This window comes from Microtus oregoni, unplaced genomic scaffold (assembly GCF_018167655.1).
Source record: "Microtus oregoni isolate MIOR12 unplaced genomic scaffold, Mior012 000028F_ref0000031, whole genome shotgun sequence".
In the NCBI taxonomy this organism is placed as follows: Eukaryota; Metazoa; Chordata; class Mammalia; order Rodentia; family Cricetidae; genus Microtus; species Microtus oregoni.
The window spans coordinates 7803585-7830813 of NW_024543087.1; the positions used below are offsets into that span (position 1 = coordinate 7803585).

The window sequence follows — 27229 nt, forward strand, 5'->3', positions numbered from 1 at the left end:
GGGCCAGAATCTCAGAATGCCAAGGGAGCAAGCACTCTGAAGAGGATTGGTTTTACTTGGCATACGCAGTTTGCAAATCTCACAGGAAATATTCTCACTCATCAGATAATGGGATTAGTGATTGATTGTGTTTAGCTCTTAGTTTAGTCTTCTGGAGTGACTCACCCTCAGTTATAATCAAGGCAGAAGTTTCTACAGCTGCAGTGGTCATTTTTTCCCTTGCAGAATTCGTGTAGTTTTCCCAAAGTCACTAAGTCAGATGGTCAGTGGATCAGACAATGAGGAAACATGTGGGTCCCAAGATCTATATAGGATGCTTTCTTTCTCTAGGGATCTTATTCTCAAAGGATGCCCTCAGATCTCCAGTTCATGTCTAAAATTGCTTCTTATTATGAATCACACACATCTTCATTTATAAATTAACCTTAGTGTATTGGTCTCATTTCTATTGTAATGGTGAAGAACCATGACCACAACAAATTCTAGAAGAGTTTATTTGGTTACGGTTCTGGAGGAATAAGTTTCTGTCATGGCAGAGAGCCATGACAGCGAGTGGCAGGAAGCTGTGAGCTCCTATTTTCCAACACAAGCAGGAAGCAGGAGGAGCATGAGTCTGTAACTCCCAAAGCCCACCTCCAGCGATGTACTTACTCCAGCCAGGCAACATCACCCTGCATCCTGCCCACAAACAGCACCACCCACTGAAGACCAGTGTTCAGACATCTGAGCCTGTGGGCGACATTCTCATTTAAACCACAGTAAATAGTAAGATATTAACAGCAATCCAAAGAAAACGGGAAAAGAGTGTTACATTATACTTTCATAAAACTGGTGTGAATGTGATCGCTCCCTCATACTTAAAACATCATAGTGTGCCCCCCTTTCTACTTCATATAAAATGTGAAATGATTCTGTTGTGCGAGAGACTATCATGGAGTCAAAACACACATATGCAAACATTTACTCACCCAGAAAGAAACCAAAGTAACAGTTGTAACAATTGAACCAACTTGGTGAACCAGTGAATACATACCTGCTGGTATTTATTATCAGGAGTGTGAGTAAAGGGGTCACTTACATAAGCCTGGATGGCAACAAACAAACAAATAAAGCAGCTTCATTATGGAAAAGGCAAGCAGAACACGGAAGACTACTGTCCAAAGTTTCCCCTGCCATCGACAACTTGCAAGCAGCCGGATACCCGACTACCTCTATATCTACCATTCAGCTGGTGGACCTCTCCCTGCTTCGCCGCCAGCAGCTCTTTATTGCTTTCTAACTGCTAGGGATAGGCAGAAACCCTCCAAATCTCTTTTCTCCCAGACATGTGAGATGAACCCACTGATGAACATTCTGGAGGGAATAGTTCAGTGTGTAGCAAATTATCATACAACAGATCCTGCACTCAGGGGTGACATGAAATGAGTGTAATAGGCAATATGACTTCAGTGTGTGGTTTACGGTCTTCCTTTAGTATTCTAGAGCCTTTAACTCCTTATGTAGAAGAACCTAATGGTTTCTCTTTGACACATTCTAATTGCCATCATTTGCTTAAGGCTGCTATGGAGTAGAGTTAAGGGATATTAACAAGTAATGAATCCTCAGCACAAGGTCTGGTACTAACGGCAGAAGCTAGGTAGCTGCCAGTCCAGTAGCATATGCAGTAGGGAATGCTGGGTAAAGGACGACTCAGGTCCTGGGTGAGGTGGGATGGAATAGTTGTGAGAGTTCATTAAGTTTTCAGATCATCACAATAAAGAACATGAGTTGATTGCTTCTGAGATTTTCCATTAATTAATTAGTTAGCTAATTACTTAAAGACAAGATCTCATGTACCAGGCAGGCCTCAAACATATGTAACCAAGAATGATGTTAAACTTCTGATACACCTGCCTCCACCCTGCAGAGTGCTAGGATTACCAGCATGTGAACCATGACCTGTTTATCCAGGCCTAGGGACTGAACTCGGGGCTTTACACATGCAACAAACGGACTAAACAGCTGAGCTACACCATCATGCCATTTATTCAATATTTTTTAACTTCACCTCATCCCTAATAGATAAAACTGTGGAAAGAAGGGGAACCACCCTATGATGGTGTGTGTTTTACATAGGACAGGAACCCCATCTGACTTTCCATTACTCTTCACCAGAGTGAGCCATGTCTTTTTCTTTTCCTTCTGTTCTGAAAAATAGAAATCTGCAGCTAACTAAGAATAGACTTAGAGGGTTGATTAAAAAAAAAAACATTGCTGTCTTTTAGAGATGAATAATTTTCAAATATTTATTAGTAGTCACATGTTTGTAGAAAGCCTATTTGCAGATGCTGGCTTGCTTGTATTCATTCTCCACTATTGATTTTTGAGACAATTAGAATTGTCTTCAAACTTGAAAATGCCCAGGGATACAATTAATATTTAGCTGAGTTCATGTTCTCAGATGGCAATGGAAGGAAGTGATTTATTTTTGTTAATTATGAACTTTCAAAATAATAGTTGGTTTATTCCAACACATACACCAGCGAATTAACCTTCACAGCCTTCTTAATGTATTCACCAAGTTTGCTGGGTCAATGTGACTTTCTCTTCAGACATGTAGGGATGTGGAGGCAGTCATCAATTATCAACACAGAGTGTTGCTTTGTTGGGTTTTAAAAAAGACATTTTGCAGTGCCATTGTTGGAAGAGACATTCTAATATATTTTAATTTTTATCGCATTATTCAAGAAAATGTACTTAATAAAAATGTACAAGACCCCTATCGTTATTGCAGTTCATCAGATAAGATTCACACTACTATGCCATCTACCAAATTGCAGAAAGGCTGAAGTTAGTGGACACAAACAGGTTTACTCGGGGTCAACCCAACGAAAATAAAGAATGCTTTTCTATCTCAAATTCCTACCTTCCAGGTTTTAGTACTGCTTCTGTGGGAGGAAACAGGGTAGAGGAAGACAGAGGCAGAAAGCCCTTCTCTGGGCAGGGTCTTAATCTTCAAGGCACTGCCTCCACCTCCTCTTCTTCTTGGATTTGGACCTGGGTTTCTGTGGGCAACCTATTTTTTTTTCTCTTCAGACAAATATGGTCGTTTCTCCACATTAGTTCTCTGAGCTGAAGAGGAATTGGGGAAGACTGTTTTAGGGGCTAAATGCTTACCAGTTTAGAGCTAAGAGAACAGAAGAGGCAAAAGCAGTCCCCTGGGAGCTGCCCTGACATACTTGGTGATAGATTATCAGATTTTTCACTTGGCATCCCCACAGTTGAACTCCCTGCCTTCTCATTAGCTTTAACTGGAAAGCTAAAGGGGAAAATCCTGAGCAGAGGGTCCACTTCTGTGAAGTTATAGAGGATTAGTGAGAAAACAAAGCTAATTTGGCTGCTATTTAGCTAAATATCTAAACATCTTTGGCAAGAGGCTCCCAGAATCTCTTTTCTGTTTTACCACCTGAAGATGCTGGTTACTCAACCGCAAGAGGAAGCATAGATCTAATTAATATTTATCAATGAAAAAATCAGCAGTCAAATATTGGGGTAAGAACCTGAAAGTTCAGAGAACAAGAAGCAGCCTCTGTCCAAAAGGGCTGAGATCCTCTCTCTGCCTACCTTACCACTTCCTTTCTTTCTCTACAGTCCTCCAAACCTCTATAGTCAGCTAGTGGCTAGCTCTGTCCTCTGACTCCAGCAAGCTTCATTTGTTAGAAAACAATAAAAAAAAAAACCACACAACATTTTCCCATTTGTGTCGAAATAGAAATTATGTACAATAACAATATAGAAATATATACAGGCAGAAATTACAATAACAATGTCTATTCCATTTGCATTTGATCAATTCAGGGAAAATACTCCATTATCTATTCTATCTTACTGAATTCAAAACTGTCATAACTAATTCAGTTTCTACCCTAACTTGTAATACCACCCGAAAGTTTTCTTTTTATGTCTCTCAACCTTTCACTTTACACCTCTTTGCTGAGTTCCTTTTCTGAATTTGGTAACAAGGAAAACTATAGTTATAACTATCTAGTCTTCAACTCCATCAGAGACCTGACAAGGATATATTATCTGAGTAAACAGGCAGTACAGAATAAATAACTTCCAAAACTAAGAAATGACAGAAACATTTGACTGACTGGAGAGTCACCCAAGATTCCTCTCTAATGTTGGGGCATCTATCCTCAGCCTACAAATCTAGAATATCTAATATATAGGAAATTTTTGGTTGACTTTCTTTTTCTTTTTTCCTTTTTTATTGTTTTATTGAGGTATATATTTTTCCATACTCCTCTCCTTTCCTCCTCACTCCCATTCTACCTTCTCCCAAGATCCCCATGCTTACAATTTATTCAGCGATCTTGTCTTTTTCTACGTCCCATGATGATTACATACATCCATGTATGTATCTCTTAGGGTCCTCTTTATTGTCTAGGTTCTCTAGGATTGTGAACTGCAGCCTGGTTTTTCTTTGCAGTTACGAGAAAATACATACTATATTTGTGTTTCTGAGTCTGGGTTACCTCACACAGTATGGTGCTTTTTAGTCCCATCCATTTGCATGCGAATTTTAAGATATCATTGTGTAGTACTTTATTGTGTAAATGTACCACATATTCTTTATTCATTCTTCAGTTGAGGGGTATTTGGGTTGTTTCCAGGTCCTGGATATTACAAGTAATGCTGCTCTGAATGTAGTTGAGCACATGTCCTTGTGGTATGACTGAGCATCCTTTGGGTATATACCCAAATCATGACCCACCATGGTTGACAAGCCCTGGCTCCTAACGGAGTGCATTTCTGAGTTTGTAACTTTGTATTCGATCCCTTCTCCAAGCTGCTGCTCTGATTTTTAACAATTTCTCAAAATTGAATTCTACGGTTTGCATAGTGAAAGTGCAGCTGACTTGAGGAGGAGATAATCACACACAAGCACTGGGGGTGCATATGTTCCTCACTATGCTAGAAGGCTCACGACCTAGAGACAAGTGTGCATGCGATTTCAGCCATTTATCCAGGAGTATATATTACAATCTCTCGAGGTCTATCAGCACTTTCCCGAATTTCAGCGATGGCTAGAACACCAGACGGTGGAGCTTAAAGAAAGAGGGCCAGAACCAAGATGTTACTTCAGAACACACTGATAACAAGGACCCACTGTGAGCCCAACTGGACAAGTTACTTACGTGCATGGAGCGCTTACTGATGTGGTTTTCCTTTCTTTTCCTTCCAGCGCCCAGTGAGCCTTTACTGTGCAAATTTGCTGATGGAGGACAGAAGAAGAGACAGAATCAGAGCAAGTACACCCAGAACGGGAGGCCATGGCCCAGAGAAGGAGAGGTGAGTCCTGAGACCAACTCAGAAACTGGGCAGCATTCCTTCCTCGGGAAGATGCCAAAGCAGACATAGGGTGCTGTGAATAAAAAGAAGTACCTGCTCAGGGAGACTGGTGTCATGTATGCCCATGTGTATATACGATTCTTTAAGTGTGGTTTGAGGAGCTTGGCTGGTGTTCTGCTTTGTCACTCTCCATCTCATTCCATTGAGACAGGGTCTCTCATGGACCCAATGCCAGCTATCAGCCTGCAGTTCCTAGAAGTCCTCTTGTGTTCATACACCTATTACCAGCATATGAGGCTATGACCAGCATTTTACATGAGCGCTGTGGATTCAAACTCAGGTCCTCATGTTTATACAGCAAGCACTCTTGCCCACTGAGCCCTCTCCCCCACCAGGGGCTTCATTTTAGCCACCCCTGTCTCCTCCCAATTCTAACCGGCAGTGAGCTGTGGCTCTGCACCTGCTAGTCTTTGGCAGTCGGTCCTCTTGGCTGTTTATTTTTCTAAAATCACAAGGAAAAGGCTCCTGGGCTTTTGTAGTGTTTTTCATTCTTGAGAAAATGGGATAAAGTAGTTTGACCGAATAAATGACATTTTGTGCCAAAGCCTTAATTTCAATGGTGGAGGGAGGCTAGGATTTATAGTCCAAGCACATGATTTGTCCATTTGTCATTTAAGAGGCATCATAATTATGTGCCGCCCTATACCCTGAACCCCGAGAGACCTGTTCTAAGAAAGGAAGGAAGCTGGGAGATTCCTCAGCAAATGATTTTGCCATTTTCCATTTTCTGAGGCTGTTTTGAGTATGTCTGTAAGGGTCTATAAACTACCTCTTCAATTGCATAGCTCTAGTCAAGTACTATAGTATGTATATTATTATAGTAAGAAGTAAATAAAATAATCATTGAGTACAGGAGCCAATGAAAAGATGCAGGAGTGTTCACATTCTCCGGGTTAGAAAGGAAGCTGAGATTGTGTTTTAATGAGGTTGTGTGGGTTGGCCGATGTGTCCCAGGCATAATTTAATGCATCAGCAGGCAGTCTGACATCCCCCGCATCATTACATTTGGCCCGTACAAAGCATCTGTAGTCTAAAAAGACTCATTTGACCTTAAAATGTGATTAGGTAAAATGCTTGCTAATTAGGGCTATCTTTGCACCAACCACATATTATAACCCCAAATTCCATGATTCCGTAAGAAAACTTGGCTCTATAAAAAACTTCATTTCCTGCAGAAAGTATTGGTAATACTTTCTTCGGGCTACAAGGGGTAGTTATAGGTAGCTCACATCTTTTGGTATCAGTGCAAGAACAACAAAAACAAAACCAACACATACAGTTCTCACCACAGAGAGAAATAGAAGTTGTCAATTCTGGAGCCAAACGTGAGTGAACGTGGCCTGGAAACATGGATTCTAATTACCTCACTGCCCGTGCCCCAATGGAACAACAGCCTCCTAGGGCTTTAATCACCAAACAATTGAAGATGTAAATCATGGTGCTTTTCAATTACTCTGTAGGGAACATAATTAGGTCTTTCCTACATCTGAGATGCTATCTCATGGCATTCTTGAATATAGAGGCTCTGTTTATACATTCCCTAAAGATTTTGCCTGAATGAGGGGGCTAAAAAACTATCCAAGATAACTTGACCTTTGGCCTACCACATTCCATGTTTAAATCTCCGGAAGTTCTAGCCTTTGTACCATGGTTCTCTGTAAATTACGAAGAAGAGCACAGGCACAGTGGGGAGGAAACTGGACATGCTCTGCCGCAATTTGGCCACCCTGCAAATGAGATTATTTTTCTGTATTGATTTCTGTTCCCCAATTTCTTTTGCTTTTTATTCTTTTTATTTCTTTTTGTTCAGTTTCAAGACTGCGAGTTGTAGCTTTCTTCCAAGCCTTGTATAATGTGGGATGCCTTGGTTCAGTCTCATGTTGCTGTAACCACATGCTTGGCAAAAGAGACTTAAGAGAACAGGTTCAATTTGTCACATATCAAGATTACGGTCCATCATAGTGAGGAGGGAAGGCATGGCATCAGGTTCATGAGGCAGCCTCTCACATTGTGTCTGCAGTCTGGAAATAGAGATGAGAGATGAAGGCTGATACTCAGCTCGCTTTTATGATAGGTCTGCCCACCTCAGTTAGCCCAATGGAGACACTCCCTCACAGCTGTGCCCAGAAGTTTGTCTCCTAGGCAACTCTAAAACCTGTCAAGATGCGGTCACTGTCAAGCACTAGACTTGGTTTCATCTTCATTGACCCTCACATTAAAGCTGCTATCCCATATTTTTAAGGGGATCTTTTATGTATTTATTTTTGTTGTTTATTTGTCGTCTATAAAATAATGATATACTGCTCAATCACTGTTGAGATGACGCTGCTTCAGGATGGTACCCTGTAATTGTAATACTTCAGAAGCTGATGAGGAGGGTTGTGAGCTTAGGCTACACCTGTCCCAGATCTAAAAAAAATGAGTCAGATGTGATCATTCTTCCAGAAGTAGCAGAAGACAGGAGGGTATAGCAGGAAGGATTCTTGCTAATGATTATCTGACCCGAACTGAATGCTTTGAACTTTGGCCACTACTAGTCTATTATATTTCATTCTGCATAAGCATATTTTCAGATTTATTATTCCAAGTAAGAATACTGCTCTAAATCTCTCAGGATTAAAGAACGAACAAAAACAGGGGAGGGACATTGTAATTGTGATTCTATGCTGGTGTCCTGGCAGGGGAGGGGGCATTCTAAAACACAGATGCCTCTCCCAAGTCCTCTCTCCCTTTGGCTGTCAGATTACATTACTTCTAATTTGAACCATTAGAGTAGGAGCCAAGGTTGACCACCCAAAGGTCACAGCCAAAGGCATATGTTTTGTTCCCATGGGAAGGAGTAGACCTGTGGCAGATGGAGCTTTTCCGGGCCCAGCACCTAATAACCCTCATAAATGTGAAATCTTTCTATTTCATAAATACATTTAAAAATACGTTATGTATATTCATTGTGCATAGTACTGTGCTACATATGGATGTTTTCAATTAAGTATATGTTCTACATCAAGTGCCCCATCCATGCCCCCTTTCCTTCAACATCACCTACCCACAAATGGGACTACTTAAAGTGGAATGCCGAGAGCCAGAGAGATGACCCAATGGATAACGCATTCACCATGTGTCAGCATCAGGACCAGAATTCGGATCCCTCACACACACCTATAAACTGGGTAGATGTGGTGCTGCCTATAACCCCAGTGCTGGAGAGGGAGAAAGTGAAGGGAGTCTGGCTTAGCCAGAGAGTAACAGAAGCATCAAATTCCAGGCTCAGTGTGAGATCTTGCCTCAGTAAATAAAAGAAGAAAGCTATCAAGGAACTCACCAGAAATCCACCTCTGGCCTCTCCATGCACATATGTACCCACACACATGAAAATACATACATTCATACAACATACACAGATGCACACACAGAGAGACACATGCAAAGACAGAATGCAATTCCTATTTCCTTAAGGCATGGACTTTGAAAAAGGAAGCAAATTACAGCAACAACAAAATTCATAAGAGAACAGGAATAATCCAGTTGAGTTAAAGTCCAGGAAAAGAACGTTAATGCTCACAACTAAATCTACATATCTTCGGGTCTTTGAATCAAGGTTCTTTGTAAATTACAAAGATGACTACAGGCACAGTGGGGAGGAAACTGGACATGCTCTGCCGCAGTTTGGCCACCCTGCAAACGAGATTATGTCTCTGTATTGATTTCTGTTCCCCAATTTCTTTTAAATGTAGAGAAACTAAGGGGCTGGTAACAACAGAGAAAAGAAACAGCCCATTTCTCCCCTCTCTTGAAAGTTAAGAAAAACTGATAAAGCGAAAAGAATTTCTGCTTGATATTGCAAGCGTTCCGGAGTTAAGCAAAACACAGAAATTGATAGGCTAATTAAAACTTCATAATTTCAAGCCTTTCTCTTTGGGGCAACATTTTGATAGTTAATTAGCACAGGCTGGTGAACCACATTTATTTATAAAACTGTAAGACTGGGAGCTTTGCACAGAGAAAAGGACACGCATAAGCAAGCCTTTCAAATATATGCTAGTGGCCATGATTTTACCTAAATGAAAAGCACAGGGGCATTTTAAGTTATTATCAGATCTTGCACGAGATGCCTGAATGCTAAGTAGTTAAGAGATTGGGGTACTTCGGCCCATCACTGATCTGCAGTTCTTTCTTTGTGTCATTTTAATTTAATTTTTATTTACTTTTTTCATACAATATATTTTGAGCATGTTTTTACCTCCCCCAATTCCTCCCAGATCATCCCCACCTCCCTCCCTGCCCAACTTCATGTAAGCTTTATGCTTTCATAAACCTTGTTGACATTTAGCTCAGTAGAAGTTGGCTAGATTTGTAAGTCTGTTTCAACATCCAAACTGCTACTACACTCTCACTACTTTGTCTTAAATATATGGAGAAAATCTGACTCATCTAAAGGACGTTGAAGCCCTAGCAGAACAGGATGTAGAAACCCACAGGATCTACTATATTGCAGAAGCTTGCAGCTGGCCCTGCACTGATATCCAAACCCCTACAGTCGAGAAGGACTATGCAGGCCCTTTAATAATCAAAATGAAACATACTTCTTGGAAAATGATCACAGTTGCTTCTCTTTTGGTGAAAAATCACTTCCTGGCCAGTTCAAGAGAATCCTCTACAAACCTAACACGACCGGGAGAGAACTGGGTGTTGGCACTCATGGTAGGAGCTTCCCAGGATCCACCTCTGGTGTTCATGTTCTGATGGGCCAGTGTTTATGATATATTTGTTCCAGCATGTTTTCTATGTCATTGTTAGTTAAAGGGTATTCTCCCTTTATGACTACTGTGAATGTCCCCATCCCTAGGGCATGCACTGCCCAGAGTAGAGGCCATATTCTCATGGCTAGCTGCAAGGAGAAAACTGCTCACCTTAATCTAGATGGTGCACCTCCAGTGGTCTGGAACCAGGAGTGCTTCAGACTAGTTCAAAAGATTCAGGAACATGAGGGTACATCCTACTGCTTACTCCATGTTACAAAAGAATTCACTTCTAGTGACTGCTGAGGCCAAGTTGGAAACTGAACTCTATCCCAGCTAGGAAGAATGGCTGGCTACACAGAAAAGAAGTGGATGACAAGATCAAATTCCACGCGATGGCAACCTAGTACTTCAGTGAAGACCATTACACACTGAAATGTTAACTGCTACAACCACCACCACACATGGGCACACACAGAGAGATACTTGTGAAATACATGTATTTACAGCATGGATTCAATTTTTCTGTAGAGATAATTAGACCAAATAAAAAAGATGGGTAAGTTCCCACTACTCTGTGAGAGACACTCTGGCTTTAAAAGTTCTCTATATTTTATTGCTATGAATGACTTTTGGGTGTGTGTATTTATATTTAAATATAAATAAATGCTTATTTAAATTAAAAATGATATCCTATCACTAGTTATTTACTCTTAACTTTGATATTAAATAGTCCAGATAACATTCATTACTATTAATATTATTTCTTATTGATTCAAAACATTAATATTTTATGAGGTATTCCTAAGCTTGAGATTAATGGAAGCAGCAAATACCCTCTGTAATGATCCCATTGGAGTTTACTTCCAAAAAAAATCACATTTTGGTCACAGTCACAAATAAGAGACATGATAGCTATAGAAGAAGTAATTGAGGCATGTACTCAGAATTTCAGCGAAAAAAAGTCAAGTTTTTATTGCAAAGGAAAACCAATAAAATGCTATTTTTTGTCTTTCTCATATCCATAATTCTCCGACAGAGTCAATTTAAAAGCAATCAACAAAGGAAGACAATAATTTCCCTCTAGTTGATGCTCGGAAGACACTGTTTCTGATTATGGTAATACTTAGAGAAATGATCCTCAGAGTTTGGATACAAAAGTGAGCTGATGGTATTAATCCTGTTAATAACCAACTCTGTGACTGCTGGAATAATGACATTATATTGACTAGAAAATCAAATTAAGTTTTGGGGAGATTCAGTGTAGTAATATTAAATTTTAGAATCCCTAAACTATCCCCACTTAAAGAATAAGTTTTCAGTAAAATTGGCTGTTAGGGTGGGGTTTTTTTTCTTCTATTTTTGAGATTATAATATAATTACATCATTTCCCTCTTCTTTTTCCTTCCCCAAACTCTCCCATGTTCCTCTCCTTGTCCTGTCCCCTTCCAAATTCATGGCATCATTTTTCATTAATTGTTATTGCATACACACACACACACACACACACACACACACACACACACACATATATATATATATATATATATATATTTCGTAACTATAACCTGCTCAGTCTGTATAATGTTACTGATATGTATGTTTCAGAACTGACCAGACCATTTGATACTGGATAACCAACTGGTGTGTCCCTGGGAAGACATCTCCCACTCTGAGCACTCCTCAGTTGCCTGTGTTATTTGTATAGGGTTGGACCCTGCCCCCTGACCTTTACCCCCATCCTGTCCACATTAGCATGTCTGTTGTTGTCCTTGTTGAGCTCCTATTTAGGCCGTCGAGTTGGTAAGACTATGGGTGCAGCTTCTGGCATGCCTAGGTGACTGATCTCAGAGCCAACTCCCCAGTCCACTGGCTCCCACAGTCTTTCTTCTTCCACTGTGACTCCTGAGCCTTCAGCGCATGAATTGCCCTGTAGATGTATCTATTGGGACTGGGCTCCACAACTCTGCACTTTGACTGGTTATAATTTTCTGTAATTGTCTCTGTCTCTTGTAATGAGAGGTTTCCTTGATGAGAAGTGAGAACTATACCTACCTATGGATATAAGGACAGTTATTCCGAATGTACTTAGGGATTAATTCATTTAGTAGAGTGGCGATTTGAAGTTCTTCTCCAGGGCCAATGACTTTACTAGTTCTGTGTAGTTGGTGAGGTTTCAAGCACCAGGCATAGTTTCCTTCTTCTTGAGCAGGTCTTAAGTCCAGATAGAGAGCTGTTGGCTACTGTGCTATCTCTGTACACCTAGGGCTATCATACCCTGCTGGTCTTTGCTGTGGGTCATAGGACTGTTGGCTGCCCCTTCCTTTGGAAGCCTGCAGAGCACGATCCAGTAACATGAGAACTCGTCCTCAGGAAGGAAGCTTGCAAGTCAGTTTCAGCTCTGGACCCTGTATCTGAAGTGCATGCTGTCTTCAGCAATAGGATTTACCTTCAATCTCTTGGGGGCAACTAAAGGTAATAGCAATACCCTGTAATGTTTAGGAGTCTTTTCGACAACCCTGCCCAACAACTCAAAAGAAGGCTTCTCATGCCTGGTGTTAGAGTTTTTGTTAGGTGGTCTATGACTCTAAGAGGGAGAATTGACAGCCAGATGAGAAAATTGCATTTGAATTACATATGTATATTGATGCACAGACTTGAATGCATTATAAGTTTTTATGTTTTAGGTATATTGCTAATAGCATGACTTTTCAGACATCCTTCCATGAAAATATTTAAGTTCCATGCATTTTTTACTAACCCAAGATTTAGGCCTATGAATACAATGATTATATATGAATAACCTTAGCTACATATCTCAGTTACACACACACAAAGAGAGAGGGGGGGGGGGGGGAGTTAGTTGATGGTTTTCAATTCATCATTGTCAGCTTTAAGCAAAGTGGTTTGTTATGACCAGGAACCCCGTATTATGTTATTTGGTTTTGGTGATGCCTGAGAATGTTTTCCGTGCTATAGTTCTGTTACTCCATTTATTCAAAGCTAGTATTAACAAGATTTCCCTTCCTTCCCAGTACATGGAGGAAGATCTGCGCACAGGCTGTGTAGTGATCTGCATACTATTTTAGAATACAAGGCCAGAACATTTTTGATGAACTTAATTCCAAACACCCAGTCTCAAAACACTGAGTCATCATTCACTCTAAATCCATTTATTATTGGGAGAAAAATATATCCTTTTATATTTCAGTGAAGGTCAGTAGCCATACAAATCACTCAAGGCTACATCATATACTCAGATGTATGATGAATCATTGTAGTTTGACTGGTTTGTGTATTTTTCTGTTTGGAACAAAGGTGAATTCAGGCAAACCTGACATCATGGTGATCATTTCAGCCCCATCTTTGGCACTGTCTTCCTCTGTTGTTATTCTCCAGCTCAGTAGGTACTACTTCACCGCACAGATGCAAAACTCAGACCCATGACTGTGTTAGTGTACATAGTCACAGCAAGAAACCATCCCAATGGTGTCTTCATGCTTGTTTTCATACGTTCTCAGTAGGACATCTTTGCATAAAAATATCCTTAAAAAAGGGGCCAGGCCTTGTGGTCCAGCCTCATCATCAAAGTGGCTGCAAGTATATGAGCACCAAGCCCAAGGGAAGCTTCCAAGTAAGACCCTGCCTCAGAATAAAGTGTAAAATCAGGCTGGGGATACAGATGAGTGATGAAGCACTGGCCTAGAAAATACCAAACACTGGGCTCCATCCTCAGCTACAAGTCAAAACAGGAGTCGCTTCAAAGTTGGTTTCTGGATAGTCAGAACTTAAGAGTACTTGCTCGGTGTGTTTCTGTGCATGTGGTGTGTGTGTGTGTGTGTGTGTGTGTGTGTGTGTGTGTGTGTATGCATGTATACACACAAGCCTAAATGCAATGCAGGTACCCACAGAGGCTATGAGAAGGGGTAAGATCCCTTAGAGCTGGAGTAATTGTGAGCCACCAAGCTACCAAACATGGGTACTAGTCTCAGATAAACAGTAACTCAAGGTCAGCCCAATATACATGAGACTGTCTCTGAAAGAAAAATAGAACACGATACATACAAATTGATTTACATCAAAAATAAATCAACAAACTGTCTATAATTAGGCTCAGATCTATAAAACTGAGATCAAAGTAAGAAAACAAAGACCCAAACAGTAATAAAAACAACCAGAGCAGCGGTCACAAGTCATTGTCCACAGCTGTATTGTTCCTGAATATTAACCATTTGTTTAGCAGAACACATCATGAAGACATTGATCATACTCATGTGCAAACCCCAATCTTTCCCACAGCTGGAAAGCTCCACTTCTACAGCTCCACATTGCCCTGGTTAGTGGAGGCCTCTCTGGCCCAAGTGCTGAGGCCCCCATGGGGAACAGGGTTTGGAAACATCCTGAGCTCTCTGTGAAACCTTCATCCTTCTCTGAGGTGGGTGCAGTAATAGCCTTTGCAAATATTAAAGGCTGAAGAATATCGCCCTCTGTGGTGCTTTTTTCATAATTTTCCTGGAACTTTTAGGTAAACGAGATAGGTTCTAGAGTTTAAATCTTAAGTTCCATGATTTCGGAATTGAGACAGAGCTCTTGACCTGCTCTCTGAGTCCATCAGCACTATGCTTTTTCTCCCATTGAATTGTGTGTGTGTGTGTGTGTGTGTGTGTGTGTGTGTGTGTGCGCGCGCGTGCACGCGTGCATGTGCCTGGCTAGCTACAGTATCACACACTGTGGCTGTGTTGTAGCTTTGTGATACCAACACATAGCCCAGGTCTGCTGAGAGCCAGCCAGTTCTACTCTGTGCATACGTATGCATGCATGAGCATACATGAACACAGACAAAGGCACACACACATACACACACACACACACATTAAATGCCTTTAAAATTAACATTTACTTTTTTAAATGATAGAAATAAAATCTGCTGCCAACATAATGCTATTGTAAACTTCTTACTTATGGATTAAGCATATTAAAAACTAGAAATTAATACATTCTATGTTTGTCCCACATTACACTAAGGTTTTAGTAAGATTGCATTTCAAATCATAAATCATAACCTAACACTGAAATAATAGATGTTTGGAGGGGTTTTGGCCAATTCTTTTCCTTTGAAGGTCATATAATCGTAAAAGTCATAGGCTGGCAGAAGGGACGAGAACTCAGAGGAAAAAGCTGAAAGAAAAATAAAACTAAACAAATTGCTGCAAACCATAAAAAGACTGAGGACTGTTGAGAATGATAAATTGTACAGCTCATATTTTAGAAGAGAATGGAAATGGATTATTAACTGACTTATTCTGTATATAATAAGAAGGTATGATTAATATCTAAAGTCCTTCTGAGTTGTGTGAGGCGGCTCAGCAAGCACAAGGGCTTTCTTCCATGCTGGTGACATGACTTAGATGCTCAGGATGCACTGTAGGAACAGAAGCAGGAAGATCAGAAGTTCAAAGTCATCCTTCGTGGTTCTCCTTTTTGGGGACCTTTGTTGGCTTGTCAGTGAAGTGGGAGGAAGCCAAGCCTGGGAACAGACAGGGTTAGGATGACTGCAGATACCTTAGAGACAGCCCTCCAGGATATGACTTCCGTGAATCAGCTCAACTTTATTCCTGAGTATAGGAAAATATAGGATTGGAAAGCCTGGGGATGAATCCATATTTTCATTAAACAGCATGCTCCCATCATAAGGCTTCATATGTGGTAGCAGGGTCATATAGCAAAGCTCCTAGTACAAGTCTTAGTTACCATTATGGTACAGGCAACAAGGGGAAGGCTTCTAGCAGGAAACTATGCCAGGAGTCACACTGGATATAAATAAGGCATCTAGGCTTAGAGACAGCTTTCAGATAAAATCAGTCCTCTAGGTCTAGAGACTTTCAGATAAGGGCAGGTAGAGAGCAGGAAGTCTCACTGGGAAGAGAGTTCCTCCTGTGGCTCATCTTTGGAGAGAGCTGCCAGGCCTTGACAGACTGCAACCTCTGACCATCAAGGCCACCCAACAACCCTTGACTATATAGCAAGTTCAAGACCAATCTGAACTAAGCGAGAGTCTATCTCCAAAGAAGAGTAACAACAACAACAACAACAATACCCTAGGACTTGACAGGTGACTTAGTAGTTGGAGTGCTTGTTATTCTTGCCAAGGACTAGAGAGTAGTTCCCAGCACCCATGTCAAGTGACTCACAACTTCCTGTATCTCTGCCTCTTCTGACACCTCTTCTTGTCTCCATGGATACCTGTACTCATGTGCACATACTCACTCACACATATACGTGCATACATACACATGAATAAAAAACTTTAAAAATAACAACAACAAAAAAACCCTGTCTTTAGCTCAAACATAAAACAAGAGTACAAGTACTATTAAAAATGAAAACCTCGTGACCAAGTGCTAAGGGACCTTGAACCTTCATGTTTGCTCTTAGGAGGACCCATTTTATCTTTAGCAAGCTCAGGGTCTGTGATGCTTTAAAACACATAACTAATGGATGACAGGAATCTGCTTGATCCTGTTTTGTGACTTTGCTGTTGAACATAAACTAGCTAGCCGTTGGTTAAGGCTTTGTCCCTCCCATTAACTTAGAACATAATGTCCCTATAAACACCAAGTTATGGTACAATGTGTCAACATTGCCATCATTTGAAACCCATTTTAAAGTTAAATATCAATCATCTCTGGTTTAAAGACAATGACAGATTTGCACTTCTTACCCAACAAGTTCAAGACTTCCTAAGGAGTATGACCTCAGCTTTAATTCTGCTCTACTAATGTCGTGAATCTCAGAGTTACCAGTTAGCTCAAAATTAAAGACCACCAAACATGTGATTCAATGTCTTAATTAACACACCTTAGGAAAAAATATATTTTTGGTTTTTTGAGACAGGGTTTCTCTGTAGCTGTGTAACCTGTCCTGGAACTAGCTCATGTAGAGCAGCCTGGCCTCGAACTCACAGAGATCCACCTGCCTCTGCCTCCCCAGTGCTGGGATTAAAGGCGTGCGCCACCACTGCCTGGCTTAGAAAAAATCTTTAATAGTGAATTGTTTCTACCATTTACAATATTCTCATCTGCACATGAGGAGAAAACTGCTGATTCACCCACTGGGGAACAATTCAAGCCACACTGATCTGGAAAGTACTGATTTTCCGCAGCACACAGATGGCTCTAGATGGAATAGCAAGCGTGTCACCAACAAGCTCCATGGGACCTGTAGGGAAAGAGGCTTAAGTGGGGGACAGAATCTTTCTCTGGAGTCTGTGAAGACATTTGGATCTCTCTAACGACTACCAGTGTGACCTGTGGCTCCTGCTTTGAGTTATCATCCTCAGTGAAAAACAGAAGCTTCAACATGGAAGAACATGGTTCAGCACAGAGCATCATCTCCCTGCCCTCAGCAGGATGTGCCCTGGATGGTGCTGTGGTCCTGAAGCTTTGCTCGGCCTCTTGTCACCATCCTTCTCGCTAAACATGAGAAGAATCTGATAGTGAGCCCAGGATAACACAATTTCTGTTATTAACCATGCTCTGTAATTTACTTTGATTAAAAGTATTTAAGTACTGTGTCCTCATGAACCACTAGAAACACACTCTTCCAGAAGAAACTGATTCCATGATTTCGATGAGATCACCTGTTAAAGAATTTGCTGGAACACTTAGTAATACTGACTAGACTTGGGATATCTTAGACCATTTTTACAGATGTAGGAATGTTGTCTAAATCACTTACCGCTAACTCCTTCACGTCTATCGCGAAGGGTTTGGCCTACACTGCTCAAGAAGAAAAGAGTTGAGATCTGTCTCCTGATCCTGCCAGGTTTTGCCAGGAGTCTTCTAACCCTTGAACCGAAGGCAAGTCTCTGCCTGTGTGATCTGGGAAGCAGCAGCTAGCTATGAACTCAGGTACTGCTTTGGTGAGTCGGGTCTGGTAGCAGGCCCTCCAGATGTGGCTTTACCTACTGCATATGCTGCTTCTGAGCTTCAGGGAGCAGGCTGAAGGGAAAGCCCTTCTCATTTTGTAAGCCTCAATAACTCTACTTCTCGGCACTAACATGTTTTTATTTGACCAAGTACCCTTTCCAGAAGCTCTAAACCCAATATTGATATGTGATGATTAAAGATCACAATTAAGAATTTTAAGTCCCCATGATATGGTAATTTTGCATCAAATACAATTGATGTGTCTAGTCCCCTGCAAAGCCCATATTGTCAAGGGAAAACGTGGGGAAAATATATGTTCTTGGGGAAGCGTTAGGTGTGCCCAGCCTAGAAGTGACTTGAGACAAGGAATATTATAGCATGCCTCTCCAGGAAGAAGGGCTGAGGACTGATCTGCATGTCCCCTGACTGAATCTAACAAGGAGGCCATGACAGGTAAGTGCAACATCCATCAATTGAGATATTTTTGGAATTGCTGGCATGTCCTGACAACCCCAGCTTGTCACAGGCCTTGTGATCACCCCCACTAGTGACTTAGCAGCTGTAGCTTCTAAGCTCCAGAGAGCATCAAACTAAAGCTAGGACCTAGAAGGGTCTGGTTCCGTTTCCCAGACACCTTTGCTTGGCTAGCATCTTCGGCTCAGCTATCGCAACCTCTGAATTCTGTATTTTCCATGGTTGAACACCGTGTCACAGTTTTGACAGTATATTTGCTACATCGTTGACTGCAAAGCACCATTGGTTGAAGACGAACTATTGTGTTATTTTAAATACCACTAAAAAGAGAGAAAAGTGACTTGACAATCTATGAAATGCCAGCAATTATTAGGCGAATCCTAATTTCACAGATATTAAGATGTCAAAGAAACAAAACTGTGTATCAGAATCTGTGAAATTTAGACATTAAGATTGAGATAGCAAACTCCCCGTGTTAGCTATTTTGCTCATTGTTGTGACTAAATTCCTGCCAAAATGCAGTTTAGGGGAAGATGGGGTTATTGTAAATCACAGCCTACAGTGATACAGACCAGGAGCTGGAGAGATGGGATGGTCTCTAAGAGCACTGACTAGTCTTCCAGGGTTTGAGCTGCCTATATGGTGGCTCACAATTGTCTGTGACTCTAGTTCCAAAGGATATAATGTCTCTTTTGACCTCTATGTGCACTGCACGTACAGGATACACTTATATCCATGGAACAGGCAAAACACTTGTACATATATAATTAATAAAGGTGTCATATATAATATGTAATATATACATATACATACATGTGTGTATTGTGTATGTATATGTATATATGTATATGAAAAAAGAGTACCCTTTTTCCTGTTTCTTATTTAAGCACCAAGCTCTTCTTAGACAAGCTTAGGCCTTCTCAGCTTTCCAACTTGTGATCTCTTGACATCTGTTTTATCTTGTCCTTCCATGTTGCTATATAAAACAGACATCCTCTGGCAGGAACGTTTTTAGAAGAAGCCAAGAAGCAGAAAACTGAGAATGACATCACACCAAAGCAACAGCTTTATGGCTCCTCTCGGTTTGATTCAATCAGCCGTAAAGAACTCACTTCTCTTGACTCTCTGGCTGCCTTTGCTGCTTTGAAAGTGATAAACCTGCAATCTCGCTTTCTCCCGTTTCCTGACAGTTCTCTTGAAGCAGTCCAGGTGATGCTTAGCAGCAGGCCCTCCACGCTGTCTCTCTCCTCTTCTCCGTCCTCCAGAGCCAAAACCACAACTCAGCTCAGGCAGGCTGCTGGCTTCTGTAAGGTGCTGAACAGACTGCACAGTGGCAGTCTTTGTCCCCTTTAGCCCCAGTCTGCCGCCACGCAAGGACTTTACAGCTCAGCGGAGCTGAGCCCACTTCAGATTCCTCAAAAGGAAGTTTTCTAATATCAGGTCTCCAAAGGATACACACAGGTTTCATTTGGAAACCTACATTTAAGAGAGGTGCAAATCCAGAATTCCCCCCTATATTTAAGTGAGGCACAAACCCAAAATCCTCTTGACGTCTCTGCTTTGCTCTCTAAGTTCTTGGACATTTATTTTTCTAATCTACAGCACGGGGTTTTCTAAATGCACGGGGTGCATGTAGGATATGTTTCTTAGGTTAAAATATAGTCCTAGCAGCCTAGAAGTCCTCAGGACTGGTCCTGCATGGTGCATGGGGCACACTGTGTGTCAAGATAAACATGGGGAAGAAGAAGGCAAGAGTTCCACCAGCCATCTTCCTGGCTTTGGATCTTGCAGCCTCTCTTCTCAGTACATCAGTCTGGTGGTTCGCTCTGATGCAGAATTGCCTGCTCCTCCTAATGTGAGGCTGTGTGCACTGTCTGTGGGGCTGTGTGCATTGTCTGTGAGGCTGTGTGCACTGTCTGTGGGGCCGTGTGCACTGTCTGTCTGTGGGGCTGTGTGCACTGTCTGTGAGGCTGTGTGCACTGTCTGTGAGGCTGTGTGTACTGTCTGTGACTGTCACCTGTTGATACAACCCCACTAAATCACTTTGCTAAGTCAGTCTTCTGGCCTGTTCCAGTGAATCTCCCAGTTTTATTAAAAAATAAAGTTACTGTCTCTTCTGGCCTGGGTGATACATGCCTGAGGCAGGAGGATCACAAGTTCTGGGCCAGCCTGAACATTGTACAAAACTCTCTAAAACCACAATAATACTCTATTTAAAAAGAGTTGGTTTTTTCTAAAATATTTATCACTCATACATTATGTCCTATTATGGCTGAAATACTAAAGCAATGCTTAGTTGTTCTTAGAAAGAGATACAAGTGCCCACTTTTGTTTAAAATAAATTATTTATGCCACTAATATACAAGTCATGTGAACTCGAAACATAGACAACTCTGTGAACATAACAAGCCCTTTTTGAAAGTAGACAGCAGGATTAAACACCACGTTTTTAAACATCAGGTGTGACCGTTTCATTTTGTTCCAAGATATTTTACGTTATTCTCCCCTGTGACTCTAGAGTTTGTCAACATGCCATCATATCTGGTGATTACACAATGGTGATTTCATGCCGCCGGCTCTGTCTAAAGGGGCTAGACAGAGCAGCAAAATCAATTTCTTCCCCGTCTTTGTGGGAAGAGACAAAGGGAAATTGAATGCAGCGTCTGCCTCAAGATCGTATTAGCATCATAACTCAGCAATCTGTCATGCTCAAGGTGAGCCCCAGGTGCAGACAAGTGCCAATGCTTCAGTTCAAAACAAAATCCCTGGCCCTCCGCTGTGACCCACCCTGTTCCAAATGCCTTTGATCTAAGACCATCTCATCTAGCTGGAGGTACTCACAGGCAGGACCATCCTAGGCGAAATCCTGAAGTAGGTGGTGGCAACTTCACCGGATTCTGCCCCCTCCCTTGCCCGTGGCACCCCTCTCCCTTGGGTTCCAGGTATATTCTTCTGACTCCTATGCAGCAGGGCAAGGGAAGTTGTTTGTCCCTTTCACTAATGTTTTAATATGTGTCCATCATACAGGACGCCCCAACCCCCCCAGTAGCCTAGGGTGCTTGGTAAACTTCCGCTGTGGAGACACCCCCAAGTCTCTGCTGACTTAGACAAACCTCTCAACTGTTATGCAAACTTCATGTCAGGTTATTCTCTCCCCTCATAGCACTTCTGATCATCCGTGGTGTCACGCTCTAGGTCCTCACTCCCAGCTAAATCACAACATGAAAAGCATCGTTTGTGAAAATTATGAGAAATGCAAACTCGAAGGCAGCGGGCTGCACTGTATGTCAGAGCCCACGTAGCATGACACATTTCCTTTCAGTTATGTGTTAAAAGTCCAAAGATTTGGTGGGAAAACTGGCTTAAACCACGTCGAAGAGGGAAAACCTCAAACACAAAGGCTCTTCTCTTTCTTAATTTCTTATAAATGCTTTTCTTCTTCTACCTGGAAAAGTCCTAGAAGCTCATTCACTTATATTTCCTATCTCTTTATTTTAAAGTAATTATGGATTTGGGGGGACAATATAAAAACTTTGCATGGTTTCTTATATATACCCAGTTTCCCCAGTGATTACAAATTTTACAATTATGGCAACAGTCAGAGAGAGAAAATTAACACTGGTAGGATTCAGTTAGTAATTTTAAAATACAAACAAAATATCGCCACACAGATAACCTGAGCTTCTTAAATTTCTCTCTACATTTTGTTTCCAAAACTACACAGAGGGCCCTGCGACACCTTAAGTTGTCTGTCTACACCCAAGGTTGTTTGTCCACACAGCACAGAGAAGGCTCTCTCACCCTGAGAGGTAGAGATGGTACCCCGAATTCACTGGAGCCCCAAGCCAATCTTATAACAGCAGAGCTGTGGGGATCCCACATCAGAAAGTGTGGGTGTAAGGGGTCAGGTTTCAGGGTTCAAGAGAGACACTGAGATGCTGAGATAGACTGTCTTTTTGACAAAGTGACTGAGTGGGAGAGTTTCTAATGACATAGAGGGACAGCTGTGTGACAGGGTTCTGAGTCAAATGGAGGGTCCCCTCTTACATGCACCAGGGTAGAGTGCTGTACCATGTAATTGATAGTGGCCCATAGGCATGTTGTCTCTGATTTCCGTGTAGCAGCATAAGTTGGGGAGATTAGGGTGTCCATCATACAGAATGTGCCCCTATGTGCCTTCTGATAGCTTGGGGTGCTTGGTAAATTTCCCTTCTGGAGGACAGAATTACACATTCACGAACAGTCACACGATAGGACCTTCCTCTACTTTTATCCTTCCGGTAGCCTTTAGCCCAGTGCTAACCACAGGTTTGTGACCTTGGGCAATCCACTGACTTCAACAAGCTTCACTGTTTTCAAGGATGGAGCAGAGGAAAGATTGTTTCTGCCTACTTCAGAGTTGTCATGAGGATCAAAGTTGGTGGCGGAGGAAGGGACAAAGAAGACTGGAATGGCCACAATGAAGTTTATCTGCCCTCCTGAAACAACTGCTGATAATAGAGACGTAGTATTTTTGGTTTTTGAAGGTGACCTTATGCTTAAAACAAATTAAGACTGCCTCTCATTAGCCACGTGGCCTACAATTCTCAAAGAAAAACAGCTGAATGTTTTGGCTCTGTAATAAAAACATCTTTTTTCTGTTCTTTCCTCTTTCTCTGCAGGCTGGCATGGCTTTGACTTATGATCCCACAGCTGCCATACAGAATGGGTAAGTAAACCCCCTTTTCTCTTTTGTTTTTTTTTTTTAATTAGTCTCTGAGTCCTGAATCTCTATCAAGAAAAATGCCCAGATATGGTTTCCTTTTGTGGAGAGTTTGTAAGCCAAACAGGTCCTACCATTGGCTGATTCTTCTTGCAAGTGCTTGTGATGGCTGTTTCCACAGCTCTAAGTATTTCTCTTAGCTCGTCTCCTCCAGTCTTCTTGAACCGCAAAACTGATAGGAGGGGAACTCAAGTGTGAACGGAGCATCGGTAGCGTAGGGCTGGGAGAGTCGCCTCTGCCTCAGGAACCTGTGTTGCCCAGCTGTCTCCACGGAGGTCGACGTTAAGTGTTGCCTAGTGTCATTTTTGCAGTGGAGTTGGGGTCATGGTTTCACTTCTTCAGTTCATTGTGTCTTCTCTATTCATTTTAATCTGTGTCTGGAAATGTGTAGCCTCTTATTTAGCTTCAAAATTCTGCCTCCCAAATCCAAGACTGTAAACCATGTGGTGTGGCCTCTCTGAAACTGTCCTGTAATTTGGTTGGTTCCTTTGATTGGCTTTGACTGATTTGCTGTTGACCCGGAGTATTGGTAGCTGTCTGTTTTCATCCCAGGATTAGGGTAAGGATCATGACCTGTCTGGTTTTTTGATTATGGAGTACATACTATTAGAAATAGAAAGAATATTGTTATTTTATAGTTAATTGTATATTAGTAGTTTAATCACAGTTGTGGTTATTGCTGTTCAGATCAATAAATATTTTTGCTGGGCCACATAGGAATGAAATGTAGATGGTGTACCAACTTACTCAGAAACTGTTAAATATATAGCTTCAAAATTATAGATGTTATTCACATGATGACAGGGTCGTTATCCCAAGAGGATATTAAGACTAATTTCAAAATAGTATGTTCTCTCTGACTTTCCCTCTTGCTCAGTTGTTTACAAAGTTATTGTAGGGTGCTTTGATTTGAAAATATGGTCCAGAGCTTATCCCTGTCAGCAAAAGTGAAACGTTTCATACATTAATGCTGTACTGGTTGAGGAAAGCATTCCCATTTTTAAATAATAAACCATTGGGTCTGTCAGAGGTGGAGATAAGAATCAAACCCCAAGTTTAAGAGAGCGTGACACCTCCTCAAAAGTCCATCTAGGAGAAAAAAGACAGCACTACCAGGCATAGTGGCACACACCTTTAATCCCAGAACACAGGAGGCAGAGGCAGGCGGATCTCTGAGATAAATGCCAACCTGGTCTACAAAGTAAGTTCTAATACAGCTAGGGCTATACAGAGAAACCCTGTCTTGAAAAACTGAAAAGAAGGGAAGAGCAGGAGGAGAACAAAGGAAGGAAGGAAGGAAGGAAGGAAGGAAGGAAGGAAGGGGAAGAAGGCAGGTAGCTACAGTGAGATTTGACATGATATTTGGGGGTCACTAACTTAGCTCATTAACAACAGGTGTCAGGGAGATTCTTTCTGAGAATCCGGGTTGCTGTGCAGAGCAGTCCGCAGAGGTGACTGCCAACCACTTTACAAAAGTAGAAGTTTCTCATGGAGAAACTGTGCAGGCACCGAAAGTTGTGCTGGAGCAAATTTAAATATTTTAAATTTGCCTTCTCATTATGGAATGGCATAAATAATGAAGAAGTCCTTGAAGCAGGAAGATCTAGTAAGTGGGAGAAATCACTGAAGAAAGATTAAAATTGCCTAAGGCTAAGGAGAAAACTCAGTCAGTAAAATGTTTGCCATGTTAGCATAAAGACCTTAGTTCAAGTATCAAAACCAAAATTAAGGAAAAACTGGGCATAGTGGCATGTAACTATAACCTTAGTGCTGTGGAAGTAGAAACAGACTAGCATGCATGGTGGTGACTTTCACACCTGTTCTAAATAGGACCTGTTCGAAAAAGTAAGGTGGATAGTGTCCTGAGAAATGACACTTGATGTGAATCTCTGACTGTCAAACACATGGACACGCTCAAGCAAGCTAACTTCCACACATGTGTGCATCCGCACTCAACATATACATACACAAACAAAATAAATAACAAAGTAGTCTAGTTATAAAAAGTGTAAGAGTTTGTTCTAGAGAGTTTGTTTGTAAATGAAAGAGGAAAACAGGATCGGACAATCCAAAAGAACTGTCTATCTAGCAATTCCCTGTGGGTCCCCCTCTGAGAACGGGTAGTGTGGTGAAAAGCCAGGTCCAAACTTTCCTTTCTTTTCTACTGCTCTCCATTGTACTGATAGAGACAGATTAGAACCTTAATGGGCTAAGAAAGAAATCAGAGAAACATCACCCTTGACAATAACCACAAATATGGTAATCCACCATATAAACAATCTGAACAATAAAAACCACATGATCATCTCCTTAGATGCTGAAAAAGCAACACCCGTTCATGATAAAGGTCTTGGAGAGAGCAGGGATACAAGGAACATACCTAAACATAATAAAGGTAATATACAGCAAGCCGACAGCCAACATCAAACTAAATGGAGAGAAACTCCCAGTGATTCCACTGAAATCAGGAACAAGACAAGGTTGTCCACTCTCTCCAAATCTATTCAATATAGCTCTTGAGGTCCTAGCTAGAGCAATAAGACACCAAAAGGAGATCAAGGGGATACAAATCAGAAAAGAAGTTAAACTCTTACTGTTTGCTGATGATATGATATTTTTACATAAGCGATCCCAAAAAAATCTACCAAGAAACTTCTACAACTCATAAACACTTTCAGTAATGTAGCAGGATACAAAATCATTAGCACTCCTGTACACAGATGATAAAAGGGCTGGGAAAGAAATCAGAGAAACAACACCCTTCACAATAGCCACAAATAGCATAAAATATCTCAGAGTAACTCTAACCAAACAAGTGGAAGACTTGTATGACAAGAACGTTAAATCTTTGAAGAAAGAAATTGAAGGAGACACCAGAAAAAGGAAGGATATCATATGCTCTTGGGTAGGGAGAATTGACATAGTAAAAATGTCAATCTTACCAAAAACAATCTACAGATTCAATGCAATGCCCATCAAAATTCCGGCAAAATTCTTTCATAGACCTCGAAAGACCAGTAATCAACTTCATATGGAAAAACAAAACACCCAGGATAGCCAAAACAATCCTGAACAATAAAAGAACATCTGGAGGCATCACAATCCCTGACTTCAAACTCTACTACAGAGCTACAGTACTGAAAACAGCCTGGTATTGGTATAAAACCCGACAGGAAACCTTTGGAACTGAATCAAAGACCTAGATATTAATCCACACACCTGATTTTTGACAAGGAAGCAAAAAATATCAAATGGAAAAAAGAAAGCATATTTAACAAATGGTGCTGGCATAACTGGATTTCAACATGTAGAATAATGAAAATAGATCCGTATCTATCACCATCCACAAAACTCAAGTCCATAGGGATCAAAGACCTCAACATAAAGTCAACCACACTGAACCTCATTGAAGAGAAAGTGGGAAGCACACTTGTACGCATTGGTACAGAGACCACTTCTGAAATATAACCCCAGCAGCACAAACACTGAGAGAAACAGTTAATAAACAGGACCATCTGAAACTGAAAAGCTTCTGTAAAGAAAAGGACATGGTCAACAAGACAGAACAGCAGCCTACAGCATGGGAAAAGATCTTCACCAACTCCATCAGTCCAGAACCTTTGCTGAACCCCTCCTCTCTCACATGCTTTTGATCTTTTCTGTCTCTCTGAGTTTGGTGTTCCCACACTGTCCCTCCATTCTGCTGGGTCTCATCCATGTTTCTTTCTTCTGAAACTCAAGCCTTTATAGTCTGAATCCAAGTTCACAGCCAGTTGTGGGCTCTGTCATTTGTGGCTGCTGCTTCTTAGGTATTATTAAGTATTGTCCTGTTTTATAACTAGGAAGACAAACTATCCATGTGTTTCTCGTGTCTTGAATTTAGAATGAATTCAGGGAACTAAGAGATGGATCACAGGGTAAAACACTTTCTG

General features: G+C 41.3%; 1 protein-coding gene across 13 annotated transcripts in view; it reads left to right on the forward strand.

The window, feature by feature from the left end:
* The window catches only part of Rbms3 (RNA binding motif single stranded interacting protein 3), a 1319552-nt gene that overhangs the window by 1177804 nt on the left and 114519 nt on the right, over positions 1-27229 (forward strand). For all 13 annotated transcript variants that reach the window (XM_041676984.1, XM_041676985.1, XM_041676986.1 and 10 more), the window contains 2 exons: positions 5228-5334; positions 23197-23243. In XM_041676984.1, the coding sequence (XP_041532918.1) occupies positions 5228-5334; positions 23197-23243 (154 nt within the window). The remainder of the gene's footprint in view (positions 1-5227; positions 5335-23196; positions 23244-27229) is intronic.